General features: G+C 42.8%; 1 protein-coding gene across 1 annotated transcript in view; it reads left to right on the top strand.

Moving 5' to 3' along the window:
* Window positions 1–26,161, top strand: part of LOC136872592 (inactive dipeptidyl peptidase 10) — a 782,685-nt gene that overhangs the window by 725,177 nt on the left and 31,347 nt on the right. Inside the window, exons 10-11 of the mRNA XM_067146389.2 lie at window positions 13,301–13,527; window positions 23,336–23,797. Coding sequence (XP_067002490.1) covers window positions 13,301–13,527; window positions 23,336–23,797 — 689 coding nt within the window. The remainder of the gene's footprint in view (window positions 1–13,300; window positions 13,528–23,335; window positions 23,798–26,161) is intronic.

Raw genomic sequence — 26,161 nt, 5'->3', positions numbered from 1 at the left:
TTGGTACTGGGATACCATCTATTTTCTCGACATTATCTGGGAGAGACAAGTTGGTTTGTATTGAAGTGTAGTCCAATGGGCTTATTGGTTCAAGGGTGGTTTTAATTTTGGATGGTATTCTTAGCACTTTTAAAATATTTATACTAACGTTTATAGGTGTTTCTTGGGTTTGTAATCGTTCATTGTGTCTTACCCTGGGTATCCAGTTTGATTTTTGTGACGATTCCATTGCAGCTTGTATTTATCTTTGGATTGGTGGGTTATTTGTATATAGCTGTAGTGTTGTGATTGGTGTTGTTTTAACTGTCCTTGATATGAATCTTAAGGCATTCAATTGTATTCTTTCGAGCTGTTCTAGACATGTTTTATTTTCTGTGACTATTACCCCACTTCCATATTTAATTATAGGTTTCACATATGAGGTGATGTTGAGTGTGCCTTGTGTACATCCCTATTTAGTGCCTGCTAGTCTCTTCATCAGGTTAATCCGTTTATTCGCTTTTTCAGATGTTTTTCCTCCTTGGCTTTTCCAGTTTAATTTGTTGCAGTGTCACACCTAGATATTTAGCGCTGTTGCTTTTTTCTATATGGTCGTCTTCCAGTTTGAGTTTGAACTCGGTATTTTCATGTTTAAGTGTGAAGAACTGATATATGCTACAGTTTTTGTCTTGCTGACAATCATTTGTTCTCAGTTGTCCATGAGATAAGTTCCTTCAAGGCTGCATTTATGGTTTCTGTTCGCTGGTTTTGTTATTGGCTAACGTCCAGATAACGACGTCATCAGCGAACGTGCTGACCTTAATACCGTTGACTTTGTTAACTTGTTTGGTAGGTCATTGATATAAGTGTGGTGCTCGATGTCACTCCTTGTGGTAAAGCTATTTTAGACTGTTTGTAACATGATTCTGTGTTTTTCCATCTTCTTTTCTATCCATCTCTGATTTAGGAATCTTTCCATCCAATTCAGCATTTTCTTCCTTACTTCATAGTTTTTTAACTTGCTGATGAGTTTTGATCTCCAAACGGTATCGTAGGCTCCTTTAAAGTCTATGAAAACTGCTAATGTACTATTATGGTGTTGAAGCGTTGTTTACGTATTGTACAAGTTTTGTTACTGCATTTGAGGTTGACATGTTTGTTCTGAATCCTGCGTGTTCTTCAACAAGGCATTATTGTTTCTCCAAATACCAATTTAGGCGTCCTGATACCATATTTTCACATATTTTGGCGAGTATTAAAGTTAGGTTATGGGTCGGTATGACTCCATTTCCTTTTCATCTTTCCCAGATTTTAGAATTGGGATGATTGTGCCTTTAGTTCAGTCTGTTGGTAGGGGAAATTCATTGAGCCAAAACACATTTTCAATATTTAGGAGTATTTTGCGTGCATTGAGGCCAATGTTCTTTATGAATTCTGGGAAGATTTTTTCATCTCCAGGTTGTTCTTTGTTTTGTATGTTACGATATGCTTCATCCATATCTTCCTTGGAGAACTCTTGCGTAAACACCACTTCCAGATGTGTGCTCCCAAATGTGATTTCTGTTTATTTTTCAAATTCTTATTTATTTTATATATGTTTAGGTAGAATGTATTAAATTTTTTGGAAATTTTCTTCTTCTCAGCCGTTTATTTTAACAGTGTGGCTGTATTTTTCTGAGTACTTATTGTTTAATCAGCTCAGTAGTTTCTGTGCTTTGGGGCCATATTTTCTGTAGTCTTCTTTTGTTAATAAATTTATTCTATGTTGTTTTCTTGGCTTCGCTGATTTTTCTGTTTAACATTGCGTTTTCTCGTCTCCACTCGATGACATCGTGTCATTTTTGTCCATTGTTTTTTCCTTGAGCATTTCCAGCAAGTTCTCTTGCTTTGTCCCACTTGACTTTTTTTGTTCATTTAGTTCAACATTCCCAAAAGGTTTAAATCTGTATGGTTTTCCTCTCGGTATGGCTTCTTTTGCACTTTCACTTATAATTTCACTAAGCTTGGACGCAGCTTGGTGTGGAGAGTCTTGATTGACTGACTGACTGACTGATTGATTGATTGATTGATTGATTGATTGATTGATTGATTGATTGATTGATTGATTGACTGACTGACTGACTGACTGACTGATTGATTGATTGATTGATTGATTGATTGATTGATTGATTGATTGATTGATTGATTGATTGATTGATTGATTGATTGATTGATTGATTGATTGATTGATTTCTGTTGTTTAAAGGGCCTAACATCGAGGTCATCGGCCCCTAATGGTACGAAATGAGATGACAAATTGAAAGTCCAAAATCCTCCACTGACCAGAATTCAAAGGGTGAGGACGAAGAATGAATGGATGGACTGATATGAAGTTAAAACGATCAGTGGATCCGACCCACAGTGCCTCACATGCAGAGAAGCTGGCACAAAACAATAGTAGTACGGACCAAGGGACTGCTTTTATAGCACGATGCTGAATCGATTAGAATATGCTCGTTCTCGAAACGAGTTCAAAATCAGGGTCATTGGCCCTCATAATGGTATTTATCGCTATAAAAGTAGAATCATGGTATTTCCCATGTTGCGGTACTAATCAAGAGTAGCATAGACTCGCGGTATTCCATACACTATGGTACGACTCATAAGTACCGGTAATGAAATTCGCACATGTATTACAGACCTAATGTGTTTCGCACATTGCGGCGCCCTTGACAGGCAACGCAAACCTATGGTGTCCATCACCTAAGTGTACTAACCACAGGGACTCGTACTATACCGTGGTGTTCCTCATATAGTGGGTACTAATCATAGGCAAGCCAGAACCATGAGTTTCTTCATCCCATGGTATCGCTCATATAGTGCTACTAATCACAGGTACTGTAAAAGCCGTCGTGCCCACGTTTACTACTAATCACAAACCTATTTGATACCCAACATAGTGGTATTACGCGAAAGTAAAGTCGATCCATGGTGTTTCCCGCGTGGTGGCACTAATCACAAATAGTTTCATGGTTCTAATTTGATCATCCCTTCGTCGCCCCTTTTAGTCGCCTCTTACGACAGGCAGAGGATTCCGTGGGAGTATTCTTTGTCTGCTTCTCCCCCCCACAGGAGGCAGATAAAGAGAAAAAAAAAAACAATAGTGATCCGTCACTTCGAAAAATGAAGTGACGGACAAAGAAAGGCAAGGGCCACGAAGGGCGTGAAAATGAAAGACTCCCTAGGCCTCGAATACTCTAATACCGTCGGGTCGGAAAGGAACAAGAGTTGACCAAGGGAGGTCGGACAGGATAGACGACAGTGAGGAGCCTGGCACAAGTAAGTGGAAGCAATACCAGGACTCAGCGAAGGGCCCCGCGGTCGCCAACCCACACTCCCAAGTCGAGAGCCCCTTGGGTCTCTCTTAGTAGCCTCTTACGACAGGCAGGGGATACCGTGGTTGTATTCTTCATCTGCGTCCCCCACCCACAGGGGTAGTGTGTTTGGTCCGCGAGAGGTATTTTATTTCCCTCAAGTCCGCAAGCCGGTTAGGACCCCCCTATCCGCCACCTGGGACGCGCCACGTGGGAGTATCACCTCTCCCCCTGCTTAGCCAGTGTAGTAGGTTCGTGGTGTGGAGAGTCTTTGTCACTTATGTCTTGCATTATTATTTCCACCGTTTCTTGATTTTTGTTCCAGTTGGATTTCTTAAAGTTAAATGTAACTACCATTAAACGAAACTAAATACAATGAAGTCACGGGAAGGAGTGTCCCATTAGAAAATGTGCCGTGTATGACGCCTGACCTTTACCGGTAGCTGCGGCGTAGCTGAGCATTTTGTCACAGACACCAGAGCCGTGAAGAGGGCAACAGGTCGCGAGTTAACCGACTTTGAACGTGGGATGTTCCTCGGCGCACGGCGCATGGGTCATAGCATTGCGGAGATTACATGCGAATTCAAGTTTCGGAGGTCAACAGTGTCAAGGATGGATCTTCAATATCGCAAAGGGAATTTTACCACCCGCGTAAACCGCCGAACGAGAAGACCACAGGGGTGCCTCCACAGAACCATACTGGGCATTCGACGGGCTACTGTAAGTCAGAACACCGCCCAGTTGAATGTTGGGAGTCAGCAACCCATTTCTACCAGGGCTATAAGGAGGCAACTGCACCGCACAGGCTTCACCAGCCGACAACCAACTCGTGTTCCGCTGCTGACACCTCGACACAGAGCTCGACGACGTGCATGGGCCTGCAACATCCGCAGTGGACCATGGAACAGTGTCGGTGTGTGGTATGGTCCTATGCATCCCGGTTCCAGTTGTATCGAGACGATAAGCGTGTGAGACTGTGGGGTATACCCTATGAAGCTATGGATCCTGCGTGTCAACAAGGTTGTGTCCAGACGGGAGGTGGCTCAGTTCTGGTCTGGGCGGCATTCTCATGGTCGTTATTAGGCCCCATCGTCAGCCTGCAGTGAGCACTGACAGGTGCACGTTATGTGGACATTCATTCAGACCGTCTCCATCCCTTTCTGGCCCTATAGTACCCTGATGGAGATGCCATTTTTCAACAGGACAATGCGCCATATCACCGCTCTTTGTGGCACGGAAGTGGTTGGAGGAGCACTCCAGAGAAGTTACGACCATAGATTGGCCCTCCAGATCCCCCGATCTTAAACCATTCGAGTATTTATGGGATGCTGTCGATGCTGGAGCAAGCTCCATGAACCCAGCACCAACTACACAAGACTAACTGTGGGTAGCAGTGCAAGATGCGTGGGTCCATATCCTTCCAGAACTATTCCGACACCTTGTAGAGTCGATACCTCACCATACTGCTGCCGTTTTGAGGGCTCGCGGATGAGCAACTCATTATTAACATCACATTCAGTGTCTTCCTACGACTTTTGGCCACTCAGTGTATATAGATAGTTAGATGTATGTCCAACCCTTGTCTCGTTTCTGTACGGGGTTGTGTGTGAAGTGAGATGAATATTAGTCGCGATGTTTCATGACTGGATGCCCTTCCTGACGTCACCATCATCTGAAATGAATAACGTGACATATTATAGTAGGAAGGGAGAAAATGTAACCCGATCCGGCTCCTGTCGAATAGCACCAAGGGTCTGCTCAAGGCTTTACGTCCCCATCGTATGAACGAATCACCATCTATAGCGTCATGTGCCCTCGCTCTATATGAACACGGCGGAGAGGTTTGAAATTTAATCTAGGATTTTGCATCGCAATCTAATCATTATAAATTGTATACCACTACCACTCCCAACCTGCCCGCCAACATTCTGATGGTGAAAATGTTTACAACCAACGGGACTCGAACCACCTAACCACGGTATCAGAGCATATAGACTTGACACGCGCCACCACGCGATAGACAAATAGACATGTACAAGCTCATTAACAAATCTTGATAACTGTAGTTTGTTTTACAAAAATAAATCATTAACAGTATTAATACAAATGAATAATCTCAGATTTCATGTTAGTTAGCACCTGAATCAGAAGGACATAACCGGGACACTGCTAGCACTATTGAACCCCATCCTTTCTTTTACACGTGCCAATTCCGGAGTTCTCTCCCAGGCATCGTAGAGAGATGTACTCGTATGGAGCTCTGTAAGTGACCAGGCCCATTTGTTCGTGCGCGAGGACATCGCGTTTTGTTTTAAATTAGTTGTTTTCTAATGAACATTCAATTATGTTCTGTGATTTAGAACAGAGCTATTGCTTTAATATGGCTGACCCACCGGACACGGGCCAAGCCATCAGTGCAGCGTTTCAAACATATTATTCAGAGACATACCGACAAAGTAGTGCTTTGTTAACAGGCAATGCATCTAACCATCTAACACAGCATCATCTTTAACACCAACAAGCTCACCGTCAGCAGCAGCTAATCTCTATGTCTAATCCAGCAGTTCAAGGACATGGTTACAACTCGGGACTTCTGGACTCTGAAATCATAACAATTTAAGACTACGGCACATAACGAATCCAGATGCTTAAGGTCATTCTTGTCTCACTAATGAATGCCAATCACAACCCAAACGGCTACGTACTAGTGGCGATGATTATCTTGCAGTAGAAAGCGATCATATGATTACAGATTCTACTAGTAGTTTGGGTTACTTAGACTCTACATCTAGTGCAAACACAATCAGTAATGAACCATCTCAGTCAATAGACATGGTGAATAATCCTCGACCAAATAATCGCTTGGATAGCAGTAACAACAATAGGTAGAGCGGAAATGGCAGAGGACCATTTTACGTAATAATTCAAGGGGAAAATATATAACTAGGAAACCTTCATTCGATGACAATTTGAAAAATATTAAGAACAGGATTTTAGTAAACACACCATTACCAACATAAGCTCAATAGGTCGAAATGGCTTACGGACTGAAACTACTGTTGGTATTGTAGCTAACCAGTTGGTTGACTCGCAGTTCTTCCGTAAGCATCAGCTAGATATTTACATTTCCAACAGTATTAACCAGCGTAAAGGAATAAAACAATTTAGGCACTTCACTCAGTGAAGAGGAACTTCTCCAAGAAATTATTTCTGACCTTCCGGTAGTCAACATATAGCGATTCAAGAAGAAAAATGCTTCTAAACACATCGGAGACGCAAGACCCATTCCAGTCTGTTTATTGATCTTTCGTTCTCAGTATCTACCAGAGTACGTTTACACACTCGGAACAAGGTGCCCCGTACAGCCGTATATTCTACCTGCCATACAGTGCCGCCGATGCCTTAGATATAACCATTCAATAGTTCAGTGCAGGTCCCCACAGCGCTGCAGTCGCTACGCGGGGCCTCATAACGTAACACAATGTACAGATTCCATCGTTCCGTGCTGTCTTCCGACAAGCAGAAATAAGATGAACTGAGATGATCGTTAAAAGTGGCACTGGACCAAGCGAGTGGACCGCCATTCCCTATTCGGGTTGGTGTCCGGTTTATCTTCATATTGTGTATGGACACAGTCACATCCGATATACAGCCATAATCCCCATGGTCACTACTGAATTCTGACTATGTCCTATTGGTTCCTGAGGATCATAGACAGTTTCAAGAACAAGTTCAGAAGTGGAATAACAGACTAACTGCACATGGACTTAGACTAAATACTGAGAAAACGGAGTGTGTCGAGTGCGGCCCGCAGAAGGATGGAACCATTCGTTGCTCAACGCTGGGTGTGACACTATTCCAGACGCCCATGCACAAGTAAATGCGGCTTGGGTGAAGTCGCGGCAAACTATTGGTGTTCTCTCTGATCGTCGGTTACCAATCCACCTGAAGTCCTAGTTTTACAGGACTGTTGTTTGTCCAGTCGCTCTGTATGACAACAATCAAGCACGAACAAGCACTTCATGTCATGTAGATGCGCATGCTTCGCTGATCACTTGGCCTAGCCCGGCTAGATCATGTCAGGAACATAGATATCCGGAAAATCATGGGATTTGCCCCGACTTTAGACAAGATCTGCGAGACCCGACTTCAGTGTATGGGCACGTAATACGTGAGAAGGTACATTTATTGTACGGACGGCCTTCGCATCACGTCATCTGGAAATCAGCCCAAGAAACGCTGGCGTGATCGTCTTCAAGAAGACATGCGCTATGTTGATCTTGTACCAAACGACGCACTCAGTGCAAAACAGTGGGCCCTGCTCCATTACGGGACAAACGGTAAAATGAAGATAATAAATGAAAATCCGAGAGCTTAAGAAATGGAAAGTATTCTGCACCCTCTCCTCATTTCGCATCTCAGGATAGTCTCATTGAAGTTATAAAAACTCCTCTTATCACATCTTACTATTAATCATAATTTCAGCGAAAGTGGGCTGGTCTGGACGAAAGGCGAAGTTCCTGATTGTTCAAATAAGTGAGACCCACGCTACTGAACTACCTGAATCTCCAAATCAAAGGTGAATAGATGTGCAGTTTTGCCACTGAGCTATCATCAGATATCATAGCAATATTCTTGTTTCATGAAACTGGTACCCAAACCTAGGGAAAAAATGTTTAAACTTCTGCGTGAGCAAGGGAGAAAACAAATGCTGATCTTCTTCTCGTATACAAATAATAACAACAAACCCGGCGTTATTGATAAAGCCTCCCTTATGGAAAGAAAACACGTCCTCGATCTTAGGAAGAAGATTAAAGACGAAGAGCTTATTGTAACTAAAGCTGACAAGGGTAGCACGACAGTAATTATGCACAAGGCCGATTACATTCAAAAAGCCAAAACATTTTTCGACAATGAAACCTTTACTGTTTCCATGAAAGATCCGACACAACTACTTCAAAAACAATTAAAACAAACATTTAAGAATGCGGTTTTCTCTTTACGGAACAAGAGAATTATAAATTAATTAATATGAACCCGGGACTTTCAACAGCTAAAGCACTTCCTAAGAACCATAAGGTCGTATTCCCCATTAGAACCTTGAAATTATAGACCGAGTCCTCTTTACAAAGTGGCACAGTTTATTCAAAAATTCCTTAAACAACATTATACTCATAGATTCACGGCTAATAAATCAATCAGGAATACTATAGAATTGGTTAACAAATTGAGGAATTTTAAATTATAGTCCTATCATACAATACATTCATTTGATATTGCTAATATGTTTCCAAGCATAAATGCCAGTAAGCTACTACCGAACATCAATAAGAATTTAAAAACTCAGTCACCTAAGCGAATTGGAAATACAAGATTTTATGGACATACTAAAGTTAATAATTAACAACAATTACTTTGTCTTTGACAGTGTAATTTATAAATAAAATGGGCTAGCAATGGGGTCTCCAGCCTCGGGGACTCTAGCTGAAATTTATTTGGATTTTTTGGAGGATTCTGTAATAGATAACGGAAACATGTTTTGCAACATACATTATTGGTCTAGATACGTAGACGATACTTTCATAGTTCTAGATGAGCGGATAACAGACGCGACTGCCACCTTAGAAAAACTCAATAGTATAAACCCACATATTAAGTTCACATTGGAATCGGTAAAGAATGGATCAATTAATGTTTTAAATTTAACTATTAATAGACAACCTTCAGCCTTTACGTTTAACATTTATAGAAAGCCCACACAGACTAATATTACCATAAGACAGGATTCAATACATCCACAAGCCCAAAAAAGAGCTGCATATATTAGTCTAGTAGATCGCGCTTTTAGGATCCCATTGTCTAAAGCTGACTTGAACAAGGAGTTGAACACCATCCGCTCTATAGCTTATGCTAACGGCTATAAAGGTTTTTTCATCGAACGTTTAATCAGTAAGATTAGATATCGTCCGCAAACCACGCTAAGCAGAGATAAACCCAGTCATAATTCCTATTCAAACTTCACATTTAATGACAACATGTATAAAGTCACTAATATATTTAATAAGAATAAAGTAAAGATATCTTGTCGTACTGATAATAGAAGTACTGAGGTGTTACATAATTCAGCCACTATAAATAAATCCAATCCTTATCTCAGATCAGGAGTATATAGATTTCATTGCAATGACTGCGGTAGCTCCTATCTCAGACAAACTGGGCGCAAATTCAAGATAAGATACGCTGAAAATATTAATACCGTGAGATAGATTCTCTGCGGTAGGCCAGCATGTCCACGAATTAAAACATAATTTCACAAGCTTGGAGCAAGACATTCAGATACTAGAGACTTTAAGTAGAGGGCCATTGCTGGATGCTACCGAATTCTGTTATATCCACCTACACCAGTATTTCAATGCAAATCTCAATCTAAATGATATATCCGAGACACGAAAGTTCTCTTTGATTTCCTTATAGAATTTCTCAAAAATGTTCTAATTCCAAACCAAAGTTTACGTATTATGCGCAACAAGTTCTCTCAATATTCGTTTCGTAGTCCACACCCACCAGATCCCCACCACAAGACCGCTCCACACGCCCTACTTCGGCCTACCCGTATCGCCCTTCCCTTGTCCCGTCCAGATATGCATACCTGACTCGAGCTATTCATTGTTTACCGCACGTTATTTACATTACGATCAGTCTACGGCCGTATGGGGTGAGTCTTGAATACACTTATATTATTGAGTAGAGTCTTAAAACCCTCCGCTTCGAATTGTTATTGGTGTTTATTTTTCACAGGTTCCACATTTGAACTGAGAAACATAGTTCCTGTTTCCATCTTAAGGAGTTATTTATATGTTTCCACCTTATATGCCTTAGGTATAGAAGAATTCCGCCATACCCAAATTTTATTCAGCAATATTCACGATTTTATAAGATGACTCCGTAGTTTATGAACCGCAGTTGAATTAAGGTGTAGAAATGTTTTGAAACACAAGATATTTTATTATTGTGAATCGCTCACCAAATTTATTGAGCTTACTACTGTATGTCCACAGGGACATGAATCAATTTGAGAAGTGTTATTCAGCATTCAGTATACGTTTGACTCGCAAGTCTTTAACTTGTTCAATAAGGTTTTATTATGTGTCATTGTTTTAATGTAGATTTCATAGGGTTTTTATATTACGCACAATTCAATATCTATCATGAGTTTTATATAATTTGCCTATTTTCTGATTTCTTTGTACAGTTGAAGATGACGCAAAAATGCGTCGAAACTAGAATTGAATATAATTAGAATGTTGTAATTACATCTATAAACAACATTATTATTGTATTGAATAGGTGGACATTAAAAGTTTATTCATTGAGACTCTTCAACAAGATTTACGAGACTGGAGAATATCCTGCACTCAACGTTCGTCAGCTTACTGACGCAATAGTCAAGAATTTGTAATATAAGATTCTCAATAAGTTTTATCCTCACGACTTGTGTCAAAATGTCCTTATGCCATTTGAGTGGGCGTAGCGTCGCGTAAATCTTTCTGCAAGTATTACTTGTGCAGACCACTTAAGATTTTCAGTCAGAGCCATACCAAGGTTCTTTACTGATTTACTAAACTGAATTACATTTGCATTTAAGGTCACTGGAGAAATAGTGTGGTTTTTAGATAGGGAATTCAATAATCCCTTTGAACCGATTATAATGAATTGAGTCTTTTTGGCCACGAACCTGCTACGCAGGCGTAGCAGGGGGAGAGGTGATACTCCCACGTGGCGCGTCCCAGGTTGCGGATAGGGGGTCCTCACCGGCTTGCCGGCGGACTTGAGGGAAATAAAATACCTCTCGCGGACCAAACACACACCCCCTGTGGGTGGGGGAGCCAGACGAAGAATTCACCCACGGTATCCCCTGCCTGTCGTAAGAGGCGACTGAAAGGGGCGACCAAGGGATGAATGAATTAGAACCATGAAACTACTCTTGATTCGTACCATCATGCGGGGAACATCATGGGTTGCATGTACTTGCGAGTAGTATCACTAACTTGGTACGAAATAGGTTTGTGATTCGTTGCAGTAAAAAGCCTGGCCTGGTGGATTCCAGTACCCGTGCGTTGTACCCATGTGGGCAACACCGCGGGTCTGGGCGTAGCCTGTGAGTTGTACCACTATGTGAGCAACACCGCGGGTCTGGGCGTAGCCTGTGAGTTGTACCACTGTATGAGCGACACCGTGGGTCTGCGTTGCCTGTGATTAGTACTCACTATGTGAGGAACACCAGGGGGCCCTTGGGACCGGCACCCGTGACTAGTACCCTAGGTGAGGAAACTCATCGGTTTGCGTTGGCTGTAAGTGGCGCCATTGTGTGCGAAACACCATAGGTCTGCGTTACCTGTACGAAGTACAATACTTGTGAGTAGTACCATCTTTTGTGGAACACCGTGAGTCTTCGCTACTTCTGATTAATACCCCAACATGACACATACCATGGTTCTATTTTACTCGCGACATGTACCATTCTGTGGGGCCTTAGACTTGGATTTTGCACCCCCTTTAGACACCAAGCATCATTGTGCTTTATAAGTGGTTCCTTGGTCGGTAATAATGTTATTTTCGATCTCTATTGAGTCCGATCCACTGGTTTTTGTTTGTTTGTTTTGTGTTTTGTTGGGTTCCTGTCCATCCATTCATTCTTTATGACATATTTTATTTTTATTTTGGTCAGTGGATGCCTTTGAAATTTTTTGTTCTTTCATTTCGTACCACTAGGGGCCGATGACCTTCGATGTTAGGCCCCTTAAAACAACAAGCATCATCATCATCATCATCGAGTCTTTTGGGGCTTGAGAAGGAGAGCGTTATCACCGGCATAGATGCTGAGCTGTTGTAGGTCGGTGTTCACATCTCGTATCGCGTTCGATATATCTTTAATATCAACGTGACAGTAAATTTGGAGGACATCCGCATAAAGATGATATCTATTATATTTTACTAAAAATACCCGTGCTACGCTACGGCTTTAAACTGAAAGTTATTATTCAAAATTTTACGTTTTGGGGCGTCCACTGCCGGCTGAGCCCATAAAGTACACCCTCAGTTCGTACGCCAAACGGATTGGGAGGAATTATTATTTATGTTTTGATATAACACAAATTTGAACCCCGTATTGAAGAATTGGATTGTTTTAAACACTATCTTATTCTACATCTAGGACGTAAACGCAACCAACATGCCAAAGTTTGATTTTGTACGTCAAATAGTAATGGAGGAATGAATGCATTTTTAGGGGGTGAACTTTTTCTAAATATGTATTGAAATCTAGGATATAGAAGACCACTCTTCATGTAAAAGTTTAAGTTCGTGCCTGAAACGTTTTCGAAAGAATAGATATTGTATTTTAGAAATTCAAACACTATCTAAACCCCTTAATGGAGAAATATTTTTAAACTATACATTTTACACCTAGGATATAAAAGAAGAACCTTCCCGTAAAATTTCAGCTTTGTACGTCACACGGTTTTGGAGGAATAAGAAGTGGGAAACCACGCAAAACCCTTCCAGGATGTCTGAGGGGGGGAATCGAAGTTAGGATGTACACACCATTGCTTTCAAAATGAGTACCGGTACTGTATTTAAGTTGCCAGTGGTACGAGTCCTTCGCATGCAGGCACTGTGACAATAGCGTCATTCCAAAAGCGTTCTCAAACTTTGGGCAGGATTTCATCGTCTGATAGCGAATGCCATCTATTAAGACGAGGAGGAAGAGGAAGAGGCATAGTTTAATATTTAATGTTGATTGTATGACTCCTTTCATTCTACCGACCACAAATACTTACCTACCTCATCTTGTGTTCGTGTCGACATTGAAATGTAACCTCATAAAAATTATGGATTACATCTTCCTAATTTTTGACAATGTTTCCCTACGACATTATCGAGTTCTATTTACGCTGTGTGTGTTCCAGACGCACGCCGAGCGAGCAGCCGAAGACTCGTGGCTCGAGGTGCAGCCACACCCTTTCTTCTCACAAGATGGAGACAGCTTCCTTCTAATGGCGCCCATCAAAGAGAGCAATCATCAGTACACCCACATCAAACACATCACCATCACCCAGCAGCGGATCGCGGTGCTGAGCCACGGGAGTTACGAGGTGGTGCGCATCCTCACGTGGGACACCATCAACCACCTGGTGTAAGTACTTCACTCTACTCGCTTTCTCTAAATAACGTAATTTACTGAGCCCCAATTATATAAGAAACGTTGCTGTTCATCCGAGATATGCGACACCAGAGAGTCTGTGCAAAATTGTTTCCTTGAAATAAGGGCAGCACTCTCGAGTGGTGTTGCGTTAACAGTCCGACATGGATCTAGTAAAGGAAACTTTACCTTCACATCTGAAGGTTGGAGGTAAATGAACAAAGGGGCACAGCACCGAACATGTGCATTAGCGTTCTGTTACTAACACGTGCCCTTAGAAGGAACACGTTTCTGTGGTACCCGACATGCAGGCGCGACATACTGTGTGTTAGTTTGTGCAATTGAGGGTCTCACGTGCATCGTAGGTTCAAATTACATCGCTTAAAGGATTCGTTTTAAAATAAATAAGCGCGCTTCGCGGATCTAGTGCGCAGAAGGCCATCTCAGATGCCAAGGAGGAAATGGCAGCTGTACAACCAACACAACAGCAGCCGGAGCGAGATGCTCACACCTGGTGAAAGGCTTCAAGAGTGAAGTACATCGGAGTGACAAGAGCAAGTAGGTTTCGTTAAGGAGTAGTTGCAGTAAGTGACTCACAGAAATGAAGTACATGTAACAACTACAGGTCTGCGAGATGTCTGGTATAGGCGCGGCCTGCCAGGCTCTACTGCAGATTAGTTGGGCAATCAGTTCCCCAGCAACGCAGATGGCTGTGATAACTATTATCAACAGACCTCCCGCGACTTCTTCTTCTGATTTTCCTACCGCATGTCCCACACGTGTGGGGTCGCGGGTGCGAACTGCAGCGCAAATATGGATTTGGCACTGTTTTACGCCCGGATGCCCTTCCTGCCGCCAACCCTACATTGAGGGACGTAATCACTATTGCGTGTTTATGTGGTGATTGGTAGTGTAGTGTGTTGAACAGAACTAGAGCTCCCGTGGCTATCAACACTATGATCACTATATCAACAATCACACAGAGCTAGAGCTCCCGTGACTATGGTCGCGATATCAACAATCACACAAAGCTAGAGCTCCCGTGACTATGATCACTATATCAACAATCACACAGAATTAGAGCTCCCGTGACTATGATCACTATATCAACAATCACACAAAACTAGAGCTCTCACGGCTATGATCACTATATCAACAATCACACAGAACTAGAGCTCCCACGGCTATGATCACTATATGAACAATCACACAGAACTAGAGCTCCCACGGCTATGGTCACTATATCAACAATCACACAGAACTAGAGCTCCCACAGCTATGGTCACTATATCAACAATCACACAGAACTAGAGCTCCCACGGCTATGATCAGTATATCAGCAATTACACAGAACTCAACTATCTCAACAAAGGAGTAGAACTCCGATGACTATGATCACTATATCAACAATCACACAGAAATAGAGCTCCCGTGGCTATGATCACTATATCAACAATCACACAGAGCTAGAGCTCCCGTGGCTATGATCACTATATCAACAATCACACAGAACTAGAGCTCCCGTGGCTATGATAATATCAACAATCACACAGAACTAGAGCTTCCGTGACTATGGTCACTATATCAACAATCACACAGAAATAGAGCTCCCGTGACTATGATCATGATATCAACAATCACACAGAACTAGAGCTCCCGTGGCTATGATAATGATATCAACAATCACACAGAACTAGAGCTCCCGTGACTATGGTCACTATATCAACAATCACACAGAACTAGAGCTCCCGTGACTATGATCATGATATCAACAATCACACAGAACTAGAGCTCCCGTGGCTATGATAATGATATCAACAATCACACAGAACTAGAGCTCCCGTGACTATGGTCACTATATCAACAATCACACAGAAATAGAGCTCCCGTGACTATGATCATGATATCAACAATCACACAGAACTAGAGCTCCCGTGACTATGATCATGATATCAACAATCACACAGAACTAGAGCTCCCGTGGCTATGATAATGATATCAACAATCACACAGAACTAGAGCTCCCGTGACTATGGTCACTATATCAACAATCACACAGAACTAGAGCTCCCGTGACTATGATCATGATATCAACAATCACACAGAACTAGAGCTCCCGTGGCTATGATAATGATATCAACAATCACACAGAACTAGAGCTCCCGTGACTATGGTCACTATATCAACAATCACACAGAACTAGAGCTCCCGTGACTATGATCATGATATCAACAATCACACAGAACTAGAGCTCCCGTGACTATGATCATGATATCTACAATCACACAGAACTAGAGCTCCCGTGACTATGATCATGATATCTACAATCACACAGAACTAGAGCTCCCGTGGCTATGATCACTATATCAACAATCACACAGAACTAGAGCTCCCGTGGCTATGGTCACTATATCAACAATCACACAGAACCAGAGCTCCCGTGGCTATGATAATGATATCAACAATCACACAGAACTAGAGCTCCCGTGACTATGGTCACTATATCAACAATCACACAGAACTAGAGCTCCCGTGGCTATGATAATGATATCAACAATCACACAGAACTAGAGCTCCCGTGACTATGATCATGATATCAACAATCACACAGAACTAGAGCTCCCGTGGCTATGATAATGATATCAACAATCACACAGAACTAGAGCTCCCGTGACTATGGTCACTATATCAACAATCACACAGAACTAGAGCTCCCGTCGCTATGATAATGATATCAACAATCACACAGAACTAGAGCTCCCACGGCTATGATCACTATGTCAACAATCACACAGAACTAGAGCTCCCACGGCTATGATCACTATATCAACAATCACACAGAACTAGAGCTCCCGTCGCTATGATAATGATATCAACAATCACACAGAACTAGAGCTCCCACGGCTATGATCACTATGTCAACAATCACACAGAACTAGAGCTCCCACGGCTATGATCACTATATCAACAATCACACAGAGTTACACCTCCCGTGGCTATGATCACTATATCAACAATCACACAGAACTAGAGCTCCCACGGCTATGATCACTATATCAACAATCACACAGAACTAGAGCTCCACGGCTATGATCACTATATCAACAATCACACAGAACTAGAACTCCCACAGCTATGATCACTATATCAACAATCACACAGAACTAGAGCTCCCGTGGCTATGATCACTATATCAACAATCACATACAATTACAGGTCTTGTGGCTGAAATTATTATATCAATAGTCACACAGAACTGGAGCGAATATGATATTGGGATAAATTTGCCGGTGGGAGCATTCTGACCAGTCACGGTGCAGAGGAAATTATAACCCAAATAAGTACCTGAGCCGGGGTGAGGTGCGTGGCTTGGGGATGGGAAATGGATCTGGAGCCACTTTGAACTTTTGGCAGGAAAATTTCGAAATTTTGAATGTAGAATTTTCCCAGATGAATTTTGTCATAGCCTTCTGGCGGAAAGAGCTGATATGGTGTACGTGTATGGGAGTCAAAATTGACCGTCATCGTCTTGGAAGCACCGTTTTCGAGATATTTGATATTTTTATACATTCTGGCAATTTAGCCCATCATAGTCCTACAACCATTTGCCATAGTCATCGTATAGGGTAGAAATCACCCGTTTTGTTCTAGGATGCACCGTTTTCGAGATTTTGAGATTTTCCATCAATTTGGAACATGACAGAAAAAACCTGTAGTTCAAACGAAAGAATATTTCCACAGGAAAATGTAGTAGTTGGCGGCTCTTCTGTCTAGTATGTCACTGGAGGAACCTAATTACCAGTTCACTAGACAGTATGATTATAGGGGTTTTCAGCCACTATCTCAGTTTTAAGCCTATAATAGAGAGCCTTGACCACTAGAGGGACCTAATGATCAGATCACTAGAAAATATGATTTTACGTTGTTTCAGCCACTTTTCGGCTTCATGGCTAGCATATGTAGCATTGATTACTATTAACCTGGTGATCATATCACTAGACAGCTAGATTTTTCGTGTTATCAGCCATTTTTTTGGCTTCAGGACTAGTATACCCCTATAGCGTTGGTCAGTAGGCGCCCTAATGATAAGATCACTACACTTGAAAGCTAACCATTTGACGTAAGGTTCATTGTGGACCGGGCGAGTTGGCCGTGAGCTTGCATCGGCAGAAAGTGGATTCGAACCCCACTGTCAACAGCCCTGAAGATGGCTTTCCGTGGTTTCCCATTTTCACACCAAACAAGTGGGGCTGTACAACGGCCGCTTTCTTCCCATTCCTAGGCCTTTCCTATCCCATCGTCGCCATAAGACCTATCTGTGTCGGTGTGACGTAAAGCAAATTGTAGGTTTATTGGGACGTTTTTGTAGCAGTTTTTCTACGAGATAGTGCTTGGGATATTGTGTTTTTGAAGTTATTCAATGTAGAAGCCTCCTTCGATAGGCTTGTCCGTTGAGATCTTCTAGTAAAAATAACTGGGTTGGTGTGTTAAACTTTTCTAATGCGAAAAATTCCCATGCTCCAGTTTTGTATGTAACTCTTGTCGAAGATAGACTATATTTACTGATCCTAACATAATTGCCTATGCGAAATCGATAACGCCGTGCAAAACTGTCAACTGTTTTCATAAGATTAAAAATATGACCTAACTGTGGAATGAGTCGTGGTCGTGTCTATGGTTCTATGATCGGTATACTTATAACGCATCGTTAGACTTTGAAGTAAACGGAGCCAGTGATAGGATCATTTAACAGTAAATTATTGCCATATGTTTGACCTTAACCCTTTCGTGGCCAGTGGAAGATATAATTCCCACTAAATTTTTTCCGCAATTGGGCCATTGGGTGACCTGATTCCCACATTTTATTTGTGCTGCTACCTGGTGTGGACATCAGAAAATCTAGGAAAAAATTCTGCTCGGGTATATTTGCAGTTTCTAGCTTGGTGAACGTGTTTGCTTACATGTGTGTAGTGTAATGACTGCCAGGAGCGCGCATTTTGGGAAGTGAAATGATTTTCTGCACCAGAAAGATGGGTATTAGTAATTCTAAGCTATTTACGTTATCATAAATTATTCTGTAGTGCTTCAGGTAATTTTGTCTCAGTATGGGTAAATGAATAGGATTTATGTAAAGGTGAAACACAGGAACATAAGTTCTTCACATTGCCATGATTACTCATCTTCAGAATTATTTTGTTATTTTATTTCATTTTACTATGTTACTGAGTTCCAGAAATTCCATGAAAAGTAAAATCTAATGTATTAGCAGCTCGTTTCATGACAAATAAATGTGTTCAGATTATCTTTCCAATATATAATTGTGGATCTATTATTCGTTTGGCTTTCACTTTGTACACCCCTTATTCTACCTGAAATTATGGATACAGCTGTATTCAGTGTAAATTAGTTATACTTCTGTGTGTGGTATAAGATGAATGCACATATTCACAGTCTATGTCCTGACTTTTGTGTGCTAGCATTTGGTTATTGGGAAGTATAGTTCCCACATTTGTGTCGTTTTGGCATACTGACAGCCATTGGGATATATAGTCCCCACATACTTTATTCACAGTTCCAGTGTTTGAAATTTTTAAAAATAGCCTCTCATTCTTTGACATTCCATCACTACAAAAATATGTTTAGTTCCCAAGAATTCATTTCTTAAATAATTTGGCCACGAAAGGGTTAAGGTTCGATTGAAACGTTTCAACCTAAGGATTGCAGATATGCTGAGAAATCCTGCTGAAAAGCTCCTTGTTTTGATCTGTTTACAGCAGTTCTGGCTGATGTTTGAATGTTGTAGTCACGAGAGTTCATGTACCAGTTCCGCAAAAGCCATTTTCAAGATGACGATTAGCATATAGGCCTACTTGACTCCATCTTCACGTTTTGGATAGGCAATGATTTCAACGAGATCGCCGATTTCGCATGAAGTAACTTTGCGGCGAGCTGGCCTGTGCAATTCGTGGACAATCGTCGATGTGATGATGTCGGCATGGCGAAGCTTCTCTTCTATTTCTAGAATTTCTCCAGCCTGTTGGGATACCTTTAAGAGCCGTAGACGTTTAATCATTTTTTGGAATTATTCCAGTAAGAAATATCGAGAAACGGTATTAATGTCTTAAACACAACTCAAGAGGCTGAAGCTGTGCGTCGAACACTCCCCGAGGTAGGATATAACTTTGCAATGATCGTTCTATATTTAACGCCCTTATTTAAATTCCGGCCATATGCGATAGGCATTCGTGGCACGTAAGATGGAATCGTACTTGAGGACACTTTGTTACATAGTCTCCACTGTCATGACATCTCGAAAAGGGAAGCTCGACAAGGCCTGGCGTCGGTTTGTGCAGTACGCCCTTCACAACGATGTTACTATCGCTTATCTTTTTATCTGAATCGCCATTGCGAAAGCTCTTGTTATAGCTGTGGTATCGATTTTTCTTTGCTGGTGGATTTACGTCACACCGACACAGATAGGTTTTGTGGCGACGATAGAAAGGCTTAGGAGTTGGAAGTAAGTGGCCGTGGCCTTAATTAAGGTACAGCCCCAACATTTGCCTGGTGTAAAAATGGGAAACCACGGGAACCATATTCATGGCTGCCGACTGTGGGATTCGAACTCACTGTCTTCCGAATGCAAGCTCACAGCTGCACGCCCCTAATCGCACGTCCAACTCGCCCGGTGTATCGGTTTTTCTTGTAAAGAGTTGCTCCAGAAATGATGAAGTCTTTCGTCCGTAGGTAGTTCTGAGCAATTGTCCGGCTCCATGGCTAAATGGTTAGCGTGCTAGCCTTTGGTCACAGGGGTCCCGGGTTCGATTCCCGGCAGGGTCGGGAATTTTAACCATCATTGGTTAATTTCGCTGGCACAGGGGCTGGGGGTATGTGTCGTCTTCGTCATCATTCCATCCTCATCTCGACGCGCAGGTCGCCTACGGGAGTCAAATTAAAAGACCTGCACCTGGCAAGCCGAACATGTCCTCGGACACTCCCGGCATTAAAAGCCATACGCCATTTCATTTTTTTTTTGTAAGCAACTTCTTGAAGTGTACGTGATGTTCAGATGTAGACAGGAGTTCCGATAAAGGAGAGTCTTTATTCGTGCTAAGTGTAGAGGCAATGCCTAGTGCTGACAGAAACTATGGAGAAAACACTTCTTCGTCTGCATTGCATTGCCTTCTGTGTAGTCGCCTTTGGCTGTTCCGTGAATTTCCGTGGTCAGAGAGGAAAGATTAAATTTTAACAATCAAAATTATTGAAATTTATTTTCTTTCTCTTCTTAGGAAACTTATAGAAAGAGAAGAATAACAACAACATAGGATGAATAACAGGAAATTAACCAACAAGCTTAGGGCTTAGAAGGTTTTACAACCGGAGAGAAAGAACACCCATTTTTACACGAGTCATCTCTTCTAGACGTCATGCGACTCTTGAGAGTTTTCATTGAAAACACCATGAGCTGAATGGCAGATGGAATTGAATAATTGATCTTACTCTGCTGTGAAAAACTAAGGGTGTATCAAAACGGTTCACCCACGGTCGGTGTGAGAAATGGTAAATGAGTAAAGGAGATAATGTTCCTTCCTTTGCTTGCTTCAATACGGGTACAGAGAAAAACTTTTAAGAAAATGTTCAGACCTCCTCATGAATAAATGTGTATGACAGAACATGTAAAAATATGTATGCCACGGTGGTGAAGAAGCGACATTGACGACAGCAGAAGTAAACAAGAAACGCGGCCATGGACTTTCCGTTGAGCTCCAGCTTCCTTGTTACCAGTACTGCGAGCCTGGAACCAAACTGGACAAACGACTAGCGCGTGGTGATATGGGTATGAACGATCTAGACGCATCTTGTAAAAATGTTATCTCATACCGAACGAGTAAACAGAGCTAAAGAAACCAGCAGCTGGTCTACAACACTAGTAGTCCTTAGTGGAAATAAAACTTAGACTTGTTAAAAAATAATGCGATTACACACTGTACACACGCAAAAACATAGGTTTACAAAACGATATTACCAGATATTCACAACGAAATGTCTTACCTTGCCTTTCGTAGTCGTCAGCATAATGACGATGAGCATACGTCGTTTGTCCATTTTCATCGATTACTTTACTGTTATCATTAGGTGATAAGGCGATCTTTTTCTAGAGCCTGTCTGTTAGGTCATCAGCCCAGAGGCTGGTTGGATCCTTAAATAGCACCACCAAAGATTATGCGGTTATAAGGAAACCGCAAAAACCAATGGCAGCACCAAAATCAGGCATACTAGGCAAGAAGAGGAGTGAGGTAGTTTGCCATTGCTTTCCTCACTGGGTCATAAAGTGCTATTGCAGCACGACTGACCCTAAGAGCAACACCTTCCATAACACTCAGATGCACTAGTCATGCTCTGAATGCCATTAATCAGCACCACCCATACCCCACCAGCTTCCATATTGTCACAGCCATGGATGAGACTGGAACTTCGGTGAAAGCTACACTTTACTCTGGCCTGTGCCAAGAGATGGATACAAAAGTACTGTATCCATCAAGAAATGGCAGCAGGCAACTTTTCTAGAGTACTGTTCATATATTATTTGATTTTGAAACAATGACCGGCACCATATTTCTTTTTATTTTCTTCTCCAAGAGACACCCCTCATGATCTTCGCTCTCGTACGGCAATTCGTATCAAAGAGAACCCACAAATTTGAAAGAACACAAGATGATTGACTAAATCGCTCATATAGGCTCAGGACCACTTAGCTAACGCAGTTCATTCAGTCCTAGCAGTCCTTACGTGTCTACTGGTCAAGCTCTAGAGCCAAAAAATGGGCAAAAACACGTAAAAACCAATGCTGTCTTGTGTGTACAGCGATCTGATCATTCAGGAGCCCAGTGATCAGGGTTCTATACACTATCCTTGGAAGTTGCTGAAAACACATAATAAAATCATCAGGGAGCCTTGGAGCTCATCAGTAGGGAGAGCTCCATGCGCCAACCTTGGAGCGGTGTTAAGTGGCTGAAAACACATAAAAACTTGATGTTTTGTGATTAGCAGGTAGCCCAGTGATCTGATCATTAAGTAGGTTTGCGATCGAGGGCTGCGCTCTGATTGGTCAGCGAATATTTTCAAAAATGAAATAATTTCCCGCTAAATATCTTACCCGCCAGAAATATTTTCCCTCCAAATGTTGGAAAATTCAAAAATTCATAATGGCGCTACAGAGCTGCCAACCCCTAAATTTTCTTGTTAAAATATGTTTTCGTTTGAACTATATTTTTATGCACTGCCATAATTTTTGTAAAACGTCAAATATATCGAAAATTGTGTGTCCTAGAGTAAAGCAGACAATTTCCCCGAACCTCCTGTACACATTGACCTCATCTTCTCTTTCCCCTAACAGGCTATGACGAAGGTTAAAATTGATAGGACTTGGGTAGGACAAATTACCAAAATGTATTAATATACCAAATATCTCAAACGCGGTGCGTCCTAGAGCAAAACGTCCAATTTTTGACGTTCCCCACACGTATAGATCCGCCCTTTCCGCCTGGAATGTTAAGGCAAAATTCAAAAATATTAGGTTGGTACTCCTGCAAAATTCCACATTTAACATTTCGAAATTTCCCAGACAAAATGTTTAAATGGCGCCACGCCCACCCCAAGCTGCGTAGTGATTGGTCCAAGCGCAACCTCTTGTTTATTTACCCTACTTATGACAACAATCACATAGAACTCTAGTTTCCGTGGCTATAATCTCTATATCAGCAACTACAGGTCCGGTGTAATACGTGTGTACTTCTACTTACAGGTACTACTTGGGCTCGCACGAGTCCAAGCCCGGCCAGCAGCACCTGTACGTGGTGCGCGACCCGGCGACGGACGACCCCCGACGCCTGGAGCCGCAATGCATCACGTGCGACCTGGGCGACGTACTGTGGAGCAGTCGCTACTGGTACAGCAATTGTACACACTTCACGGCTTTCGTCAGTCCGGGCAACGTATCTACAGGCATGCCCTACTACGTCCTGGAGTGCCTAGGTCCGGGTCTGCCGCTGGCCGGAGTCCACTCGGCGGGAACCCACCGTCTACTGCGCATCCTCTACAACACTCGGCCCTACCGCACGGCTCGCCTGCGGCAGCTCGCCTTACCTACACAGCGCAGCTTCGAGGTGCCTTTATCGCAGGGGGACCGCGCCCAGGTGCAGCTGCTGCTACCCCCAAGCTGGCGTGAGGAACTACGTGATGCCGCCTTCCCAGTCCTCGTCGAAGTGTGAGTCCTAATTCTTTTCATGTTCAGCCAAAAATTAACAGCTGAGGTGGCTATGAGAGTTCCTTGAAAGATATCATCCACTGTGCAAGGATGATCGCACTAGGAGGAGATCAGCAGGTGAACAGCATCGCAGTGGCACGGAATATCCCCATGTAGTGCAAGGAAGCGTCACTCATATGTACCCCACACAGTACACGGCAGTACTTCACTCACGCAAGATATCACCATCTGGTGAAAAGAAATCAATATCCTCCACACTCTATAAGACAGTGCCTCACTCATACATGTTACCTCTATCTGGTGTAAGGAAGCCCACGTCCTCCACACTCTATAGGACAGTGCCTCACACATGTCATCTCTATCTGGTGTAAGGAAGCCCATGTCCTCCACACTCCATAGGACAGTGCCTCACTCACACATGTTACCTCTATCTGGTGTAAGGAAGCCCACGTCCTCCACACTCTATAGGACAGTGCCTCACACATGTCATCTCTATCTGGTGTAAGGAAGCCCATGTCCTCCACACTCCATAGGACAGTGCCTCACTCACACATGTTATCCCTATCTGCTATTAGGAAGCCCATGTCCTCCACACTACAGGACAGTGCCTCACTCACACATGTTATCCCTATCTGGTGTAAGGAAGCCCATGTCCTCCACACTCCATAGGACAGTGCCTCACTCACACTTGTTATCCCTATCTGCTATTAGGAAGCCCATGTCCTCCACACTACAGGACAGTGCCTCACTCACACTTGTTATCCCTATCTGCTATTAGGAAGCCCATGTCCTCCACACTACAGGACAGTGCCTCACTCACACTTGTTATCCCTATCTGCTATTAGGAAGCCCATGTCCTCCACTCTACAGGACAGTGCCTCACTCACACATGTTATCTCTGTCTGGTGTAAGGAAGCGCAAGTCCTCCACACTCTACAGAACAGTGCCTCATTACACTTGTTATCCCTATCTGCTATTAGGAAGCCCATGTCCTCCACTCTACAGGACAGTGCCTCACTCACACATGTTATCTCTGTCTGGTGTAAGGAAGCGCATGTCCTCCACACTCTACAGAACAGTGCCTCATTACACTTGTTATCCCTATCTGCTATTAGGAAGCCCATGTCCTCCACTCTACAGGACAGTGCCTCACTCACACATGTTATCTCTGTCTGGTGTAAGGAAGCGCATGTCCTCCACACTCTACAGAACAGTGCCTCATTACACTTGTTATCCCTATCTGCTATTAGGAAGCCCATGTCCTCCACACTACAGGACAGTGCCTCACTCACACATGTTATCTCTATCTGGTGTAAGGAAGCCCATGTCCTCCACATTCTACAGGACAGTGCCCCACTCACACATGTTATCTCTATCTGGTGTAAGGAAGCCCATGTCCTCCACACTCTACAGGACAGTGCCCCACTCACACATGTTATCTCTATCTGGTGTAAGGAAGCCCATGTCCTCCACACTCTATAGGACAGTGCCTCACACATGTCATCTCTATCTGGTGTAAGGAAGCCCATGTCCTCCACACTCTACAGGACAGTGCCCCACTCACACATGTTATCTCTATCTGGTGTAAGGAAGCCCATGTCCTCCACACTCTATAGGACAGTGCCTCACACATGTCATCTCTATCTGGTGTAAGGAAGCCCATGTCCTCCACACTCCATAGGACAGTGCCTCACTCACACATGTTATCACTATCTGGTGTAAGGAAGCCCATGTCCTCCACACTCTACAGGACAGTGCCCCACTCACACATGTTATCTCTATCTGGTGTAAGGAAGCCCATGTCCTCCACACTCTATAGGACAGTGCCCCACTCACACATGTTATCACTATCTGCTATTAGGAAGCCCATGTCCTCCACACTACACGACAGTGCCTCACTCACACATGTTATCCCTATCTGCTATTAGGATGCCCATGTCCTCCACACTCTAGAGGACAGTGCCCCACTCACACATGTTATCCCTATCTGCTATTAGGAAGCCCATGTCCTCCACACTACAGGACAGTGCCTCACTCACACTTGTTATCCCTATCTGCTATTAGGAAGCCCATGTCCTCCACTCTACAGGACAGTGCCTCACTCACACATGTTATCTCTGTCTGGTGTAAGGAAGCGCATGTCCTCCACACTCTACAGAACAGTGCCTCATTACACTTGTTATCCCTATCTGCTATTAGGAAGCCCATGTCCTCCACTCTACAGGACAGTGCCTCACTCACACATGTTATCTCTGTCTGGTGTAAGGAAGCGCATGTCCTCCACACTCTACAGAACAGTGCCTCATTACACTTGTTATCCCTATCTGCTATTAGGAAGCCCATGTCCTCCACTCTACAGGACAG

Source organism: Anabrus simplex, chromosome 4 (genome assembly GCF_040414725.1).
Source record: "Anabrus simplex isolate iqAnaSimp1 chromosome 4, ASM4041472v1, whole genome shotgun sequence".
Classification (NCBI taxonomy): Eukaryota; Metazoa; Arthropoda; class Insecta; order Orthoptera; family Tettigoniidae; genus Anabrus; species Anabrus simplex.
Note: the sequence above shows the minus strand (reverse complement) of the source record. Positions and strands in the feature narration are given on the sequence as shown.